At 36.3% G+C, this 17,610-nt stretch overlaps 1 protein-coding gene across 7 annotated transcripts in view; it reads left to right on the top strand.

Moving 5' to 3' along the window:
* The window catches only part of SLC4A10 (solute carrier family 4 member 10), a 132,101-nt gene that overhangs the window by 34,976 nt on the left and 79,515 nt on the right, over positions 1-17,610 (top strand). For 6 of the 7 annotated variants that reach the window (XR_003251409.1, XR_003251382.1, XR_003251365.1 and 3 more), the window contains exon 2: positions 7,394-7,475. Coding sequence is in view for 3 of the 7 variants with exons in the window: in XM_026052252.1 (XP_025908037.1) it covers positions 7,394-7,475 (82 nt within the window). In the remaining 4 variants the exon portion in view is untranslated. Of the gene's footprint in view, positions 1-4,408; positions 4,524-7,393; positions 7,476-17,610 lie in introns of those variants that run through there. The other variant, XR_003251402.1, reaches the window with a different exon arrangement.

Below are 17,610 nucleotides of genomic sequence, written 5' to 3'. Positions count from 1 at the left end.
AAAATCTGAAGGAAAATAATCTCAGTAATACAGATGGCATCCAGTTTCAATACCCCATACATGAGCAGCAAGGAGTGTCATCTTCCATATTTTGCTGGTCTGGCTGAGACTAGTGATTGAAAATTGGTTTAGAAAACCAGCAGATGTGCTATGATGGAAATGAAGGGAAAATTTTTTGAGAATCTTAATGCCTCTGGAAATATTAGAAGGAATACAACCCCTACACACCTCATTTTTATAAGGTGCTCAGGTCATTTAAATGTTCCTAATTTTCTTTGAGGCATATAAAACCTGATAAGCACATCTGCAATTACATACAAGTGCTCCAAACATGTACTAGCATCCAGAAATAAGTTATTAGTTTGTTATTTGTATGGTAAACTAACCAGTGCTCCAAAAATTTTATCACACTTTTTGAGCGGGAATTGCTTTCCCACTTTGTTTGTTGTTGCAGCCATTAATAAAAGAGTCCTATTTTCTAATGAGAGAGTGGAGAGATGGGAACAGGGTTTCTGGGTATTACTGCAGCAAATTATTGTCATGCCTTGGTTTTATGTTTTATCTTCTTTAAATAGCTTTATCTTTAGATGTGTAGATATATTGAGAAGAATAGATATAGTAGAATCACGTACCTGTTTTGCAAATGTAAGAAATATATTGTATGTGAGACTACCTCACATACAATAATGGCTATTCTGGGAAGGAAGATTCTAGAATTAAATATCTGCTCATCTTAGTGATTATGCATCCATTTATGCATCAGTTCATAGTGGCTATATTATACATGCTGGTATATAACCAGTACAGGAATATTTGATATAGATAAACATGGGAATTATATGTATTGTGAGCATTTCCTTGTCTCTAAGACTGTTTTGTTTTAATTGTGTTTGCATTTCCGCTCATGTTTGGACACATCAAATTTATAACAATGGTGTGTGCTTAGATTTAATGCCTGCATTGTTTATATGTTAACAGAACTGCATTACGGTATTAAATGTGTGTTCAGGCTCAGGCCAGCAGTAAATCATTCTTCAGAGCTGCTGCTGATTCGTGCAATTTCTAGCTGCACTGCAGAAGACGATATTTCTTTATTGAGTCATATTAAGCATCCTGGGTTTTGCTTTAAAGCGAGAGAAAGGAAGAGGGAAGAGCGACAGAGAAAGATGTTCTTATGCATATGACATGCAGCCCTGGGGAAGATACAAATCTGGAATGAAAACTAATTGCTTTCTACTTTGTTGCATAGCCTGTGCTACGTGGAGTGGAGCTGACCAAAGGAGCATGTGCTGTGTGTTAACTACTAGCAAATTATCACAAAAACAGTGCAATGAAAAGGACACTTAAATCATTCTCTAGACCTTTCAGACTGGACCTTAGTGCATTATAAATGTTTTTTTTTGATGGGTCTTCCTCAAACGGAGAATAAGGAGGGAAAAGGATGAGATGAGTGTGACTAATGGAGTAGAAAAAGCAATTAAAATCCTTTCGAATGATAAAAATCAGTCTTTTTTCTCCTCAGCAGATTGTTAAATATGTGGGTAACATAATAAGCAATTAAAAATATGATAATATTCTAAGGGATTTTTTCTTGTGCTTATCTCAGGAAAGAGCAAAGATTTGTAGCATCTAAATTGTGGGCACACACGTCGTGCATTAAATCAGTTTTGTGTGACTGTGCGTGCTCAAGGACACTTTAGAGGACAGGACAGAACATGGCAGCCACCAGTGATTTGCTCCCTACAACAGGGTAGTATCCATTTATATACAACATCTTTTTAACTGTTTAGGCTAATTGTCTTTGTCAAGATGTTTTCTATATATTCTTAAAAGCTTCTGAATCTAGATGATGTGCTTTTCTTTAACAGTGCCGTATTTCATTATGTGTCAAGCTGAATTTAACCAAAATGATCTTATAAATGCTATGTAGTTGGTTTGTGAAAATAGTATAGCATAGAGAGATATGTAGAAATATAATATCATCAGACTAGGAAGGCAATCATTACATGTCTGTGATGTCTGGATAGATGTTGAGAATCCCATTATAGATGATTTAAAATTCAAATTTAAATTTGAATACACGAGGTTTATACCACTAACTTCATGACAAAACACAAAAACTGAAATTAGTGTATTATAGCTCCATCTCTCTAGTATGCATAATTGCTGATAATATAAACTAGCTGAGATCATTTTCTCTTAAAGCTTCTATTGTTTTCATAGGAATGCAGTATTTAATGTTTTATGCTGACAGGCATTGCTTAGTTCCAGATGGCATTTTAGAATTATGTATGTTGCCTAATCATCAATAAATGTCTTGTATGGAGAAGCAATTAATACTGTGATTAGTCTGCTTGTGAGTCAGCAGGTGTGTCAGATGCATAATTTTAGTGGGTAAAATATCAAAATGACTTCAGCTACGCCTTGTATTTTACAGAAAAGGAGATATTGAAGCAGGATTCTTTTTGGCTATGATCCAGTTTGTATTGGGGGTGCATTAAGAATATAACTGAACCCCCAAGCATTTTTTGAAATATGAATACTCCTTGCAATTCATTCTTGATATTGAAAATATTGAAAATATTTTAATAAATACATATAATGAATATGAAAATAGTTTCAAATGTAGATATGGTCACCTAGATTTTAATCTGCCTTCTCATCACTGTAGCATGCTTTATAAACAATATATCCTAATTCCCTCACCCAGATTTGTATTGAATTTCTGCAAGTGTATGTTTGTATGTTGGCACATAAATATTTAAAAATATGTCATATGTCTTTGTGCAGATACATCTTTGAAAGGAATTTCATTCTTCTGCTTTCCAGTCAGTCATCTACCTTTTATTGAATTTTATCACATAGTGAAAGGACATACATTTTGTATACGTAGAGTGGCACTACACTGATCTGAGAGGTGGCAGGTTTAAACATCAACTTCTTTGTAACATGTTAGGATTAGTAGTTAGGGACAACGAAGCAATGTGGGAAGCTTTCCCAAATAGGAAGTCATATTTGAAGCTTGGGAATGTTCTGTGTATCCTTGAACCTGGCTGATACCCAGGGTATTTTAGATGTTTGCTGCAGGTACCTAAACCATGTGTGACTTCCTCCTCGTCCACTCCCTGCCTCTATCCCTCAGCCTCCTTCAAAACAAACAAACAAACAACAACAACAAAAAAAACCCACAAAACTTCTGGCAACAGTTGCAGCCTTGCTCTATGTTGTTTCATAGGTTCTGAATCTAGAGAATAAAATTTGTCTACTTAGTAGTCATTGATGATCTCTTTCCTCATGGCTATGTGAATATAAGACAGGAGTCTTTTAAGATCTTGTATTTGCTTTTCATTTTGTTTAAATATAAATAACTTCAAATATGTGTTACAAATTCATAGCATGCAGTTTCACTGTAAGAGTGTGAAGAATGACTCTTCACTGATTTTCTTTACTCATTATTGTGTTTAAAATTTTCTAGAATGAAGAGACAAAAATAACAATTTCATTTTTCATTAAAACACATTTTCTGTGTGTATTTATGTATGTGTGTGTATATGTGTGTAAATATTTTTATGTGTTTATGTATCTGTCTGCAGCAGATGCTGCTCTGTGGTATAGGACATGTCAACATTCATATGGAAAATGAACACAGGTTAATGAACGCAGTAAGAGGTGAAGTCCTGGACTGAGTTGCTGAAAGCTCTGGTAGAGGATTTCCCAGTGGTGGTACCATTAAAGTTTCTGTTTTTCACCTACAAGCCTTCAGTGCTCTTTTGTTCCTGACGCATTATTTGTTTCCCATTATGTTTGTTGATGCTGCGCTGTTTTGTGAAAGTTTTCTCTTGGCTTGTGTAAAGTCATTGTCTGTTAAGTATATAAAAATTAAACGGCTTAGAAATAAAAAGCAAAAAGAGAATTTTCAGATTTTTTATAAATATGAGAAATTTATTGCAAACAAAACACATAATTCCACTGACTTCTGTAGCATTGCTTTTGATGAGACCAAGAAGAAGCAGGCCCAGTAGGTCTTTACTCATAATGTAAAATTTATCCACTTAGTTGTCCTAGGTGTGCAGTGTGAAACTGCTGCGCAGCATTAATATAAGTTGGTTTTGTGTTATGAAGTTATATTTTGTATCCCTAAATGTTGCTGATTATTTATCAGTTTACTGTTTTCTATCATCATCTCTTTATGTGTGCAAACTGGGCACTTTCCTGAATCGAACTACTTAGCACTTCTGTGCTTTCCAGTTCTGAAATGCACTGTGAATATTAATTATGGTGCAGAGAAGCCCAGTGAGGAAGGTAGGTAAGTAAGTATTATTATCCCTATTTTACAGATGGGGAAGCTGAGGCACAGAGATTAAGTGACTTTTCCAAGGCCACACGGCAAGTGACAGAGCCAGGATTAGAGCTCAGGCACTTTCTGGATCCCTCTCTCATGCTTTAAGCAGTAGACCACAGTGTTCACTGGACTCAGCAAGCAACTCGTTGCAATAATGGACAGTTCCAAGGACTCATATCTGGTCAGTGTGTCCACAAATTTATATGCAAACTGCTCCAGTACATCAGTATAGTTCCTACACCTTAGTCCTTGCAGATTTGTGCACCATTCATCATCTTAAAAGAGGGAAGGAAAGGAAGAAATCTAGAATTCTGGCACAAGCATTTTGTGACTCTAAGAAACATTAATCTTCATGCCTTATTCTGCAATTGATAGGCAAAACTATGGGGTTCATGGTTTTAATACTTGGAGGATATCAAAGTTGAGGTCAGTGGTTTTGTGGTGCATTAAAAGTCATCCAAAGAATGAGTTCTGTCTTCCATGACATCATATGGTTGATCTTGCCTATATTTTTTGTTTCAAACACTCATTTATTTTAGTACTTAATAATTTCCACATTTTTCCTGACATGCTAATAAAGAAAACAGAGAATTCCCAAGTGAAATTGATTTTCTAGTGTCTAATGATCATGAGAAAGGGGAAAGGATTTGCCACTATTGTGTTGCTATAGTGCTTACCTCCAAATGAGATTAATTGTGATAAACTAACAGCCAGCCCTTCCCACCTTTGCCCCCTCCCCAAAGGAGACAGTAGAGGAATCACAGGACTGACTTCCCCACTGAAAACAGGGTGACTCTTGCACTGGTAAATGCAAGGTGGCTGTCATGCCGCTCCCTGGGAAGCGGAGTGCTCAGTGCAAGGCCTGCTTAATTGGACTTCGCTCAGAGTCTGACACGGGAATTGGCTAGAGCACAAACCTCCCAATTAAGTTGTTTTTTTCCCCCCTGTAATGTTAATGGAAGAAACCCACTTCTGAGAATGAGGCAAGGCTGCTGAGACTTGCTGTGACATTACAGGAAGAGGAGGCAGGGAAGATGATGATTGCCAAAAGCTGAAAATCAAACACATGGGAAAGGAGAAGTCAAAGTGTATGAGCATATTTTGATAAATATTAATGAACTAGTTTGTGTTTAGTTTACTTAGAAGATCTGTAAAGGCTTTGAAATGTCCAGCATATTAATATTTTTGCCATTACAGACTTTCCACTAGCATTGCTTCCATAAGGGCATTTCAGGATCAGTAAAATGCTGTTGGCTATGACTTATGCACGAATAGCACGGCTTCTGCCACGGCTGTAATACTTGGCCTTTGGCATCCAGCCTAACCATTCACCCACGGGCATGGCATTGTTCCACACACGCCCAGCTATGTTCTACTGCTTAAAATAATGGATTAATTTTATCTGAGATGATCAAATGGTTTGTGCGGTATTAGACTGTTCAGGTGCACCCTAGTAGATCACTAGCTATTTCCAAATTATTAAAAATAACAGTTTCAATACCTGGCCTTTTCTCATTGCCAGGTTTTTGTAACTTGCTACTATCTGTTCCACAGCAGTAATAAAGACCATGTAAGGCTCTTCATCTCCCTCATTCTATCTTTCTTTAGCAGCCCAGATGCTTGGTACTGACACATTCCTAGGACTTTTCTATGTAAGATAGCTGCAGTGTGACAGCTATTTTTAAGACAGAGAGGAGCCTGAAACAAAAACTTAGATCTGGAATACATGATAGTCAGATCTTGATGTGAATTTCTTTGCCTACGGCATCTGCTCTCTAAGGAGAGGTGCTCGTGTGGTATAATTTCTTGTTATGTTCTATTGCATTCTACATATAGGCTTATATTTAGCATGTAATGATGATATTCAAATCCCTTTGCTTCAGTCTTTCATTAAGTTAACAATTTTATATATTGAAATCAGGCACTTTTAGTTCAGATATGACTTACTAAAACCCTTCCGTTAATATCAAGTAAATACACATTCATAGTGTATTAACTGATGCTTTTGTATAATGCATCCTTTTTATTTCAACTCAACATGGAAAATCATTCTCAGTATCTTCCAAATCAAATACAGGCTGTATTTAGCAACAGTGATTTAAATGTTGTTTTATTTTTATTTTATTTTATTTTATTTTATTTTATTTTATTTTATTTTATTTTATTTTATTTTATTTTATTTTATTTTATTTTATTACACATTGGTGATGTTATACTCAGAGTGAAGCCAGTATTTGGTTTAGCACTGCATCCAGTGCCTCATGGCTGAAAATATAATATTCAGGGAATCACGACTATTTTTATGTCCACAGTGGTTGAAAGTCACGAATTTCTCTAGCGTTTTTAGCCTGATCACTATAAATCATTTCAGCACATAGTTCTTGTATGCTGCAGTGGAGATTGAAGGTGTTCCTTACTTATGCTATTAAAGTGTGTTTATGGCTACAGTATAAAATCAAACTAAAATATGTGTTACTAAAAAAATAGCTTTACGGTTTTGTACTGTGAGACTGTGCTGTCTGCTTTTGTTGCAGCTACTGCTCTGCTCACCAGTAAGTGAAGCCAGGTGCTTTTATGCTAGTAATATTTTCTTTCTCCTGATCTAGTTACTGAAAGTAGTATTCTCTAGCTTTCCCAAAGTACAAGGAGTGCAAATGATAATAGTTTGGGGATTCTGCACATAGTTCTGGATGTATCATAGAGACAAAAAAAAGTACAATCTCTTCAAGAGCACACAAAAAGCTGCCTTTGTCAGATATTATATTGTCTTATTGGCATGTGTTTTTCCTAGTTCTCAGTATCCAAAGTTCACTCATCATCCTGCAGGATTTAACATAAAAACTTGCTTCTTTATGTCAGTTAGATGTAATCATAACTCAGTAAAAATTAGTATAAAAGGAACAGATTATGATAAGGAAAATGACTTTCTTTTTCCTAATTTCTGATGGAGAAAAGTAAACAGTAAAGTTATCTTTGTTTCATGTTATTCTGTCTTGTCAATAGTTTACAAATGGGAAGCAGCTTACCTATCTTATTTTTTCTCTTTTTAAGAGAAATGATGAAGAGGCTGTTGTGGATAGAGGTGGAACTCGCTCCATTCTCAAAACACATTTTGAAAAAGAAGATCTGGAAGGTGAGAGGTTTTCTTTGTGTGTATTATATCGTATTGTTTTTCTAAAAGAAAACATATTTACATATTCAGAGAAATATGTAAATTTAAACAGAAGAATCAATAATTCCTCAGAAATATAGAGAAATCTGTAACTTTCATATAAAAATACAAATAGGACCGATGTTTAAGTATTTTTAGTGGCCTCTACACTTGATATAAATCTAATGTTGTGGCATATCCACCTTTCCTACTGAACGAAAGCATGTTGGAGAATCACATATTGAAGAGATACGCTGCAAAAACAAGAGTACTCAGTAGAAGAAAGTGATTCACAGATGTGAGAACTGTCATGTGATATTGGCCTAATAATTCAGTCTTTGAAAGTTTCCCATTTACTTTGTTTAGTGCATCCAAATCTTACTCTAGATGAGTGTAACCTGTGGTGATAACAACTTTGGATTTAGGCATGCAAAGCTCTTGAATTTTGCTCATTGTGTTCTATAGTCTTTAGTCACTTTATTATATCTTTGGATAATGTAAAACCATTATATTTGGTGTTCCTTGGAGAAGCAGCTGGCAGAACCTTCCCATCTCTGTGAAGTATAGAGTTATTTATGGGGGATTCTACCAAAAATATATTCTTTTGCCACGTCATTTATATGGTAAGGAGGCATTAATTTTTATTTTTAATTTTTTTTGAAGAATGACCTCTTTTAAGCTCAGTCATATGGGTAAGTTTAAGCTTTTGGGTAAAAAGGATTACTATGATGCTCACCATGTGATTACATGGAAACTCATTTAACAATGTTAACAGCTGTTATTTTAAAACCTGTATTTAAGTATAATTTTCTCTACCATCCCATATGTGTAGAGATGCTCCTGTAAAATATTACTGAAATTTTTCTCTTAAAAAAACTGTTCCTATGATGACAATGTCAATTAGAAATCAGAATATTGAAGTGGCCCATTCTCCTGCCCATCAATTTTAATTGTTTGGAACACTGAAAAAATCCTGTAATGAGCCCGCTTTTCTTTAAAACAAAATCACAGTATCTCACCATATTCTAAAAGAACAATTACACAGTTATAGCTTTTTCAGATAAATTTCATGTCCACTCTAAGATCAGATTAGTATCTTTAAATATATAATTACCGTATTCAGAAATATGGAGTAACATAAAAAAGGTTTGAAATGGTTGTAAATCTTAATAATCCAATTCCTCTTAATAGCATGTCCATTTGTTTCACAGCACATCTAGGCACTTTTAAATTTGAAAGAGTGGATATGACTCAGACACATGTCACCATCTTATTCTTGTCCTGTGTACATTCTGATGGGTTCTGCTGAAAATTAACTTTTTTTTTTCAAATTTTATAACAGGTTTCAGCTTTAAAATACGAAATAATATGAAATAATAATGAAATATATAAGCAGATGCTAATTGCATAGCTTAGTAAAAATCAGTATTATTAGATAATTAATGTTATGTAATTAGCTCTTTGACAGACATTTGATTGAGGTTGTTTTAAAATTGTAAATGGCTGGTTAATGAATATTCCAGCAAAGAGTAGAGCTGACAAGGCTAAAGTTTGTAAAATACCATATTAGAACCATTTTAAAAACTGCAGCTTTTAGGAAGAGCCCAATGTTGTTGTGTTAATCTGAAAATTGGTATTCAATTTTTCAAATTAAGTATGTCAAAGCCATTTCTTTCCCTGAGTAGTATGGTAAAAATTTGGGGAAACAGGACATGAATTGTATTTCTGTCATGGGAGCAGAAAAGAACGTGATGCATTTCTGGCATATTAATGCCAGAAATGATACTTGAAATATGTCCTTTAAATTGCTTCTTTCTATTTAAGCTTTCTGGCACCTCAGAAGTGGACTGCATGCGAAGCTTTGGCATTTGTATTTTCAGCACGAATGATTTTAGCACCTAATTCATTTTACTAAGATGTAAGCTCAAGATCAGTCACTAGTACAGGACAGGTCATTTGTCTGGCAGCTGCATTAATAAAGGGAAAGTGAAATCAGTCCTAAAAGCAAAACAAGCAGCCTAGCTCCCTTGGTTATAATCTAATATCTAGTGTGTTGTCTTTCAGTGTATGTACAGACAATATTTGTACTGAAATAAATATGCTCTTGTTTTGATCAGTGGTGGAATTCTTAAGGGAGAATTAAGCACTGAGCGTGAAGAAAAAAATTGATGTATTTGCGTGTTCAAGAGCAGGCCCCGTGCTCACCACTGCTGGCCTAGGTGGGCACATGCACACACAGATGTTCCCTTCGGCACAGTTGCGCTTGGGCAGCTTTTTCCTGGTTGGCATCTCTGCCTGACTGCTGTTGCTTCACTGCATTCAAGTAGCAGCAGGAGTTTAGTGCATCAAATATTAAAACTATTTGGATTTGTCTTATAAATCTCTGGAGACCTCAGAAGCTCTTGGCTTATGTGCTAAGACCTTTGAAAGACATAGATACAAATACTCAGGCTGAGGTTTGCCTTTATGCCCTCTGTATCAGTGTGGTAGCTGAGAAAGAAAATAGTCTTTTCCATGACAGTTCTTGCTAGTGGTGGTCAGCTGTTGGTCCTGGATCTGGGAGGAAGGATTGCAGAATCTCCTTGGAATAGCTCTGGGTGTTACTACAGCCAGGTTTGGTAAGGAGATAGCTGGCACTGTTAGGAGGAGGATTCCAGGAGGGAATCAGGGATGAATTCTGGCTCTCTAGAAGCAAATATGGCAAATGGCAAAACAGTTGTTGACTCAGAAAAGTCAAGATTTTACCCTTTTCTATTTCATTTGTTTTCTCTACATAAGTGGAATGGGAAAAATTCTTCTTCTGGGAAGTCAGTTCAGTCATTGCATTCTTTCATGTCTCTTAAGGCACATAAAACACATTATCCAGTATAGCAATCAGTGAACATTATCATATGCATTCTAACACAAAATTTACATTATGCAGACTGGTTAAATGAAAGTCATAAAAGACTTCAAAAAAAGATTAAAAATAAAAACATGAGTGGTCCAACACAAACTGTGATACAGAAACTGAGGATTAACCTTATTATACTAAAAATACTTCATAATTTCAGAGTGTTTGTAGAAAAACTTTAAAAACTTATGTGAAGGTTAATTTTGATAATAGGAACATTCCTAAGTATTTCAGTATTCTCTTTTTAAAGTGGTTGTTTTAGTAATTATTTCATTTTAGATTTCTTATTTTTCACACCACACAGTTTTCATGAAATTTAAATTATTTACAGGTAGTGTTAATATATGGAAAAAAACCCTTTGATTAAGCTCTAATGTCTACATGCTATCTAGCAAAATAAAAACATATGCTCCATGACAGGTAGTGAAGCAATTTTTTTCAGTCTCAGAGAATGGAAAGTTCTACAGAAATTACATAATTGCATGTCTGTTTTTCACTGAGATTATTTACCTGATAATTAATAAGACCTAGCTCCTATCCAAGCCCACAGGTCTGAAGGAACATTAATCATATGAACCTGATGGTCTTGCTTCAGCATTGGTCCGACCTAGCAGCGAGCGAGCTACTATTTCTGCTTGGCAGCTGGGAACATTGACCAAGGCCTCCCCTTCCTGGGGCTGCCAGGAAGCTACAGCCAATTGAGATAATTTGTTAGCCGTGTCAGTGCAGATCCTGCTCTCCAGGGGCCTCCTTCCTGCTGCTTCCCTTGGCTGCCACATTCATCCTGATGTCTGTGCTGAGCTACCTCGTGCTTTCTGCAGCGGTGCTTGTTGGATGTGGAGGGGCAGAGCGTGAGCTGTGGAAGTGAAGAGCTTGGCAGACTGGGGAATGCTGGATATGGCTGTAGAGCCGTGGCTCGCTGTGAAGAGCTCTTGGAAAAAGAGCCAGTTTGGCTTTACAAGCACCAAATCCTTTCATTTTGTTGCCTAGGAGGTATTACATGTCCTAGCTTGTTCCCTTTGTTGTTTCCGAGGTATATCCTTCTGTAATGCCTCCCGTGTAGTTTTGTCAGCTTTTACCTATGTCTCCTCATGTTCCTTGGGATTTTACTTGCTCTTTTCTTCTGAGCTCTGCTGGCACCCTTGCCTTGGCAATCTCTGGGTTTTCTTTCTTTGCTTCCTTTGCTTGGGTATTGTCTCCTTTCCCAGTTTTTCCTTGTTGGTAGAAAAGCAATTTACCTTGAAGATTTGTACATAATTACATTGGACATTTTGGCAAAAGTGTGTTGAAAATTAACATGAAGAGTAATGAAATAATGAAAGCAAATAAGTTATTATACAGCACTGGCTGAAAGCCACAGTCTTTTGTTCATTAGGAGCTTTAGGTTTTGTAGTTTGGCTTTGCTCAGACCTTTACTGAACAAAATCCTGTCATTATTTGTGGAGGACCAATATTCCAAATTTTTCACCCTGTGAAATTGGCATGAAACAATTATCTTCATAATGAAAAATTAGCTGGGTTCATCGAAGATACGTGAGCAGAGAAAGAGGCTAACTTTGATTTATTCTAAATTTGCTTTGTATAATGTGGGTCATGATGGTAATCTGCCAGTTTACCCAAAAATAATTTTGGTGGCTTTTCATATTCTGTTATTAGCACCTCTGTTTTTCACCCAACTACTGCCAATTTAGTGAAAGCTGCGAAATGTGCTTGACAGAACTGCAGTAGCAGAAATGGAAATGTTTAGTTTTCAGCATGCAGTTGTGTTAGTAGTGAGTTTGCTTTTTTTGTTGTTTGTTTGTTTGCTTGCTTGCTTGTTTTCCTTTTTGTTTGTTGCTAATTTAGAAATATAGGTCAATTTCTCCCCTCCGATAACCACAGCCTGCCACCCTGTCCCACGGGCGCCAGCGAGCATCCTTCTGCACTCCCTTTCTGCTCACTGTTGGCTATTGTCTGGCAGGGCAGGCAACACTTCTGACTCCTTTGGAGCAACATGGGAAAACAGAGTGGCAACACAGAAACAGTTAAAAAGATTCTTTTGGTCTAGCCATAACTTGCCAAAATAGTTTGTTGAAAGGATAGATATGTTGTGAGTGCAATGCTCTATTAGTGCTCTTTAAAAGTCCTTTAATGGCTCAAGAGAGACACTCCTTTGTTCCATGTGGCTGGATACTGTCCACAAATGCTTTCTTGGACCAGGGATGTATGATTTACAAGTTCTCTGCCTAGTTACTGCTGGACTCCTCCATGTATGAGGTATTTTCCCAGTCTTCAGGTGTGTTTGCTGCATGTATTGCCCAACAATTTGTGAAGACTTTTCAGTTAGTCCCTCACAAATTACAGCATGACAGTAAAAGTGGGGGAAAATGTGTGCAGAGCAAACCATATCCATGACCAGCAATGTAAATTGTTGGTTTAGGAAGCACTGCCTTTGTCCTTCCTGCTTTCTTTTTAGCTCTGCTTCCCTGCTGCACTACAATAACGAATAATGAGTCATGTACTCTTGACTCCTACACAATTCACCATAATTACTTTTTCTCCTGTAAGGAAAACAATTTTTTTTTAACTCTTCATGGAGAGCTAGTTTTCTATCTCTACCTTACTGTTTTTTTCCCCAGTCTGGAAAATTGCATTTAGTTCAGCTTTAACTGGCAATGCATAACACTGCAGAGACATCAAAGCAGTGACCATTTTGCAGAAGCAGGAGAACCCTCTCTCCAGGCTCACAGCTCTCAGCAGTCATTTGTGACCAAGAACTTTTGCTTGAGCTGCTGGCAGAGGATTTTCTCTTCAGGCACCTTGACTTTGCAGCATGTTTCCTTAGTAGGCCACAAGGGCCTGCATCTGCTCTCCTGGAGATGTTTCCAGAGCCATCTGTTTCCCTGTTTGCCCGCTGCCATCATGCCCGTGTGTGGGGCCTGAACACCCAGGTCTCAGCTGGGTCCAAGGCAGGTACAAAGTCTGTCTGGTGGAAGTCAGCGCAGGAAGGCTTGAAGATTTACCAGGAGCTCCTGAGAGTCGCAGTCCGGACAGCCCCCTTCGGCCATAGCCACCTGTGTGGCCTCATCACTCTAAAAGTAAAGGCTCGTGTCTCCAATGTGAGGTGTGAAAAGGAGGTCCCTGTACCCCCTGTTGATGGAGAAAGATGCTACGTGTGTGTGTTGCTCCACTGCACAAGTGTGCCCTGTGTTAAACCTGTGCTTGAGCGGAGGAGGGACCAAAACCGGCCACACTGTCAGTGTTCAGTTATGAAGATCTTTTGGATTTTTTTTCCCCCCTAAATTAGGGGAAACTTCTACAGTTATTTTCTCTGCATTTCCACTTTTGCTTGCAGTGTTGCATCCATTCAGACCATTGCAGTGGGATTCTGGCTAGCTCCGGAAGGCCTTAAGGGATGCAGGCAGGCAAACCCCACAAATTATACTGGCATGTGTGCGCTAAAAGCTTCTGAAATGCAACTAGTTTCTTTTTTCTATGTCTTTCCACTTATTTCATGAATAAGATAGGTGGTCTGGGTCTAGCTTCTGCTTTGAAGATCCAGAATGACAGATTTTGAAAACCTATTTTTAGATTTTATGTCTGTCATTTTAAAGGGAGAGTGTTGTTTGCAGTTCCAAAGTTGTCTTTATCAATTGCTCTTGGATTCTTACAAAAGTGAAAAGAAAAAATTGCTTCTTCAGGATTAAAGAACCCACCCCAACCATTCAACTTAGATTTTATTGAGAAATGTCGTCACTACTTGTATTGATACTAATAATATATATTTTACATGTGTCTTTCCCATGGGAAAGAATTTGTACCTCAAACTAGTGATTCTGTCTCATGATGTATACAAAACAAAATACTTTCTTATGAAATAAGTGGTAATCCTGATTTTACGTATACCTTAGTTGGTTTGAAAAATAAATTAACAAGATCACTTTTAAAACTTTTGTAATATAGTTTAGATTTCTATAGATTTAATGCCATTAAAGTAAAAAAGAACACTTTATAGCAGTGCTATAAAGAATAGCACTTTATTTCTTTGATCCTTAGAATATTTTTACTTAAATGTTGTTTTAAGACCTCAAAGGAAACCATGAGGGCCAAAATGCCTCATGCTGTCAACGCGTGGATTTAAACTAACCTTATATTTTGAATTTTGCTCCCTGCTGTGTTCAACCTGATTAAGAACATTCTTTTTTTTTTTTTTTTTTCTTTTTTAATGTATACAATTTAGCACTGGATTTGTAGCAGTGGTTAGAGGTGACATTGCAGAACAGATCAATTTAGTCTATTTTTTTTATTAGGCTTTCAGATTGTAAATAATCTTGGTATACTGCTATATTTTCTCAGATGTTCAAATTTAAAAAATGGTTGGACCCTAATTCCTAATACAACAGATATTGATGCATGTGCTTTTAGCAAAGATTAGCTTTCCCATTGACACATGTGGCATTAGCTGACATTTAGTTCAGCATGTACTTTCGCAGGAATGAAGCCATGCCCCTTTCTTGATAAAACTCTATTGATGTCAGTGTAAGGTTAACTGAAAAAGCTCAGGAAGTCCAGATAAATGATGCGTCTCACTGATGTCCAAATTAGTTCTGATTTTTATTTTATAAGTATGAAGAGGAATAAACTTCTCTATGTATATAAAATCTTTAATTATATTTTAAAGTAAGTATTCACAGGAGAAGTCCTTTTCTGTCTATTAGAATTGCTGTTTATTCTGAGAAGCATCATTGGCCAAATTTTTAACTGTGTTCAAGCCTAGAAATGTGCCTTTTGCATCTTATTTCTATATAAATTTCCATGAACCTCACAGTGTGCATATATCTGTGCACACATGCACAAAATACCATAGATGATATCAATGATAGTGCTTGACTGAAAGAGTATAAAAATATATTTTTCATTTCTTAGATTGAAAAATTTTAGAAGGAAAAATTTTAGAAGGTCGCAGGATAGTTCCCAGAAGATGGGGAGAAACAAACCAGACTAATCAATTAATTACAATAGCAACAACAATAACAAAAATAAAGAATTATTTTATATTGACTACTTTGGTATCATTTTGCTGCAAGGAATGACAGCCATCCAAAAAAAATCAGGATATCAAAAAAGTCATGAGAAAATCTATTATGTGAACATGGAACATATGCATATATAACATCAATCAATGCATAAAACATCAAGCCTTATGTAGCTTTTTCACTAACAACTTGTTCCTTTTTGGTTGATAGGACTTAATAGTACATGGTGTCTCTGAAATGTTTGCCCAAAAAAGGTTTGGCTTAAAAGAGTTATCAATCAATTTTTGCTATGCTCAACTCCTTAGACTTTGTGTAATTTCTCACCATAATGGTTGTTAATTCGTGGCTGATGTCTCCAGTTTATATACTCATGTAACTTGCAGTTATTAGTATAACCTGTAACCCTATGCTAATAAAATCAGAAATCCTGACTTATTTGAGGTAGGTGCTATGTAAACATAAAATAGAGCAGGTAAAGCAGAAGATCATAGTATTTAAACATATTCAGGGACCTCTTTTTAGTTTGTATCCTCATGAAGTAAATAACAAAACACACAGAAACCTTGGATCTAGCTCTTAAGGTATAATGAAATAAATGCCCTTATCCAATGAGTTATAAACTGTAAGAAAAGACTGGAGTTCTATTGGATGGTCTGTGATTGACTTCAGCCTTTTTTTCCTGATAATTTAATTTAACCTAGATCTTGTAATAAATACATTTATTGAAAGTATAAAAATACATGAAAAATAGGTCTTTTCACCCATTTTTCCATGTATGAGGAGGAAATGTGTTACTTTTGGTATCTGTTGGAGTTTTCCCATAAACTTCAGTGATATCAAGGTCCACAACCTGTATTTATTTGTTTTGTCTTATACTTGAACAAAATCTTTCAAGTTGTGGGGTTTTTTTAAAAAATCTTTGTTTTGCACAACATTAAAATGACAACATCCAGGTGATTGTTGGGACTCGCTTATGGTCCCAGCTGCAAATTATTCTCATGTTCAAATAATGCCTTTTCTTTAGGGAAAAAAATCTATCAAAAACTTCACTGAAACAGGTGTGGATGCTCCTCTCCAGAGCAAGACTGCAAGCAAACACCTGTCAGAGCAAGTGCTGCATTGCTACTCTTTTGTATGCTGGAGATGGCAAGGAGGCCGCATGGTTGGCCTCCTGGGCTCAGGAAATGTGTAGGTCGAACTGCCAAAGTGTTCTTTAAAATTGTCTCAGTTGACTTCTAAGGAAAAAGGAAGCTTACATTCTGGTCATTAGTTTATCATCTTTACCATCAAAAGTTTACTTGAAATAAGGTCACTTTATGCCTTTCCATTTTTATTTTCCCTCCTCTTCTGTCATTTCTGTCTTGCTTCTATGATTCACTGTCATTCTGCCAGTAATTTAGAATTCATTAATTTTCCTTTTGTTCCCAGCTGGTCTTTTTATGCTCTGTAGTTACTGTCCTTTAATAAACTAGGATTTCTTAACTCTGTGTTCACATTTTTCACTTTTACTTTTCACTCCATCACTTTTCTATAGAAAGCTATTATGTTTTCGCTATGAATTTCCTTATTTGCCCTGAATCTCATTACAAAGACATTGATCCTCCCCTACATCAAAACTGAATTGTACCTTAGTAGAACTCTGACCTCAGTAGACTCATACAGAAGGAAGCCAATTCATTTTGCTTGTTCCTGGTTATCCTTTTCAGTTTCCACATTGCTGATTTCTCTTTAATGTGAACTGATTCTGTCCTTGCAGAGAACATTCTTGTGTCATGCAGACACTTGGCATCTTAGGGTCTATTTTCCAGTTTATTGAATAAAGAACAGTTGGGTTCAGAACCGTACAAATGAAGCGAAGTGTGAACCTGAATCTGAATTCTTGACTCTGGTAAATACTGAACATGGGAGTGGCAAAAAAAAGCTAGGATAAGCATGCCCACTCTAGAACAAATTTATTAAATTACTAAATTAGTCTATTGCACTTCTGGGAATAATTAGAGTCTTAGTGGGGGTAGCCCCATTCCTTTAACAATGTTGTTCTCATTTTTTCTACTCAAAGAAGTGTTGAGCAATGCATTACTTATGTGCTTCAGTATCTTTTTAATGATTTCTTTTTATGGCACACATTTTTCCTTTTTTTATGCGCCACTGATTACAGTGCGTTTGAAAAGCATCAAAGGCAGAAGTTCTTTTTAAATCATTTATCAAG

This window comes from Nothoprocta perdicaria, unplaced genomic scaffold (assembly GCF_003342845.1).
Source record: "Nothoprocta perdicaria isolate Ctin4 unplaced genomic scaffold, notPer1 scaffold_0, whole genome shotgun sequence".
Lineage (NCBI taxonomy): Eukaryota > Metazoa > Chordata > Aves > Tinamiformes > Tinamidae > Nothoprocta > Nothoprocta perdicaria.
Note: the sequence above shows the minus strand (reverse complement) of the source record. Positions and strands in the feature narration are given on the sequence as shown.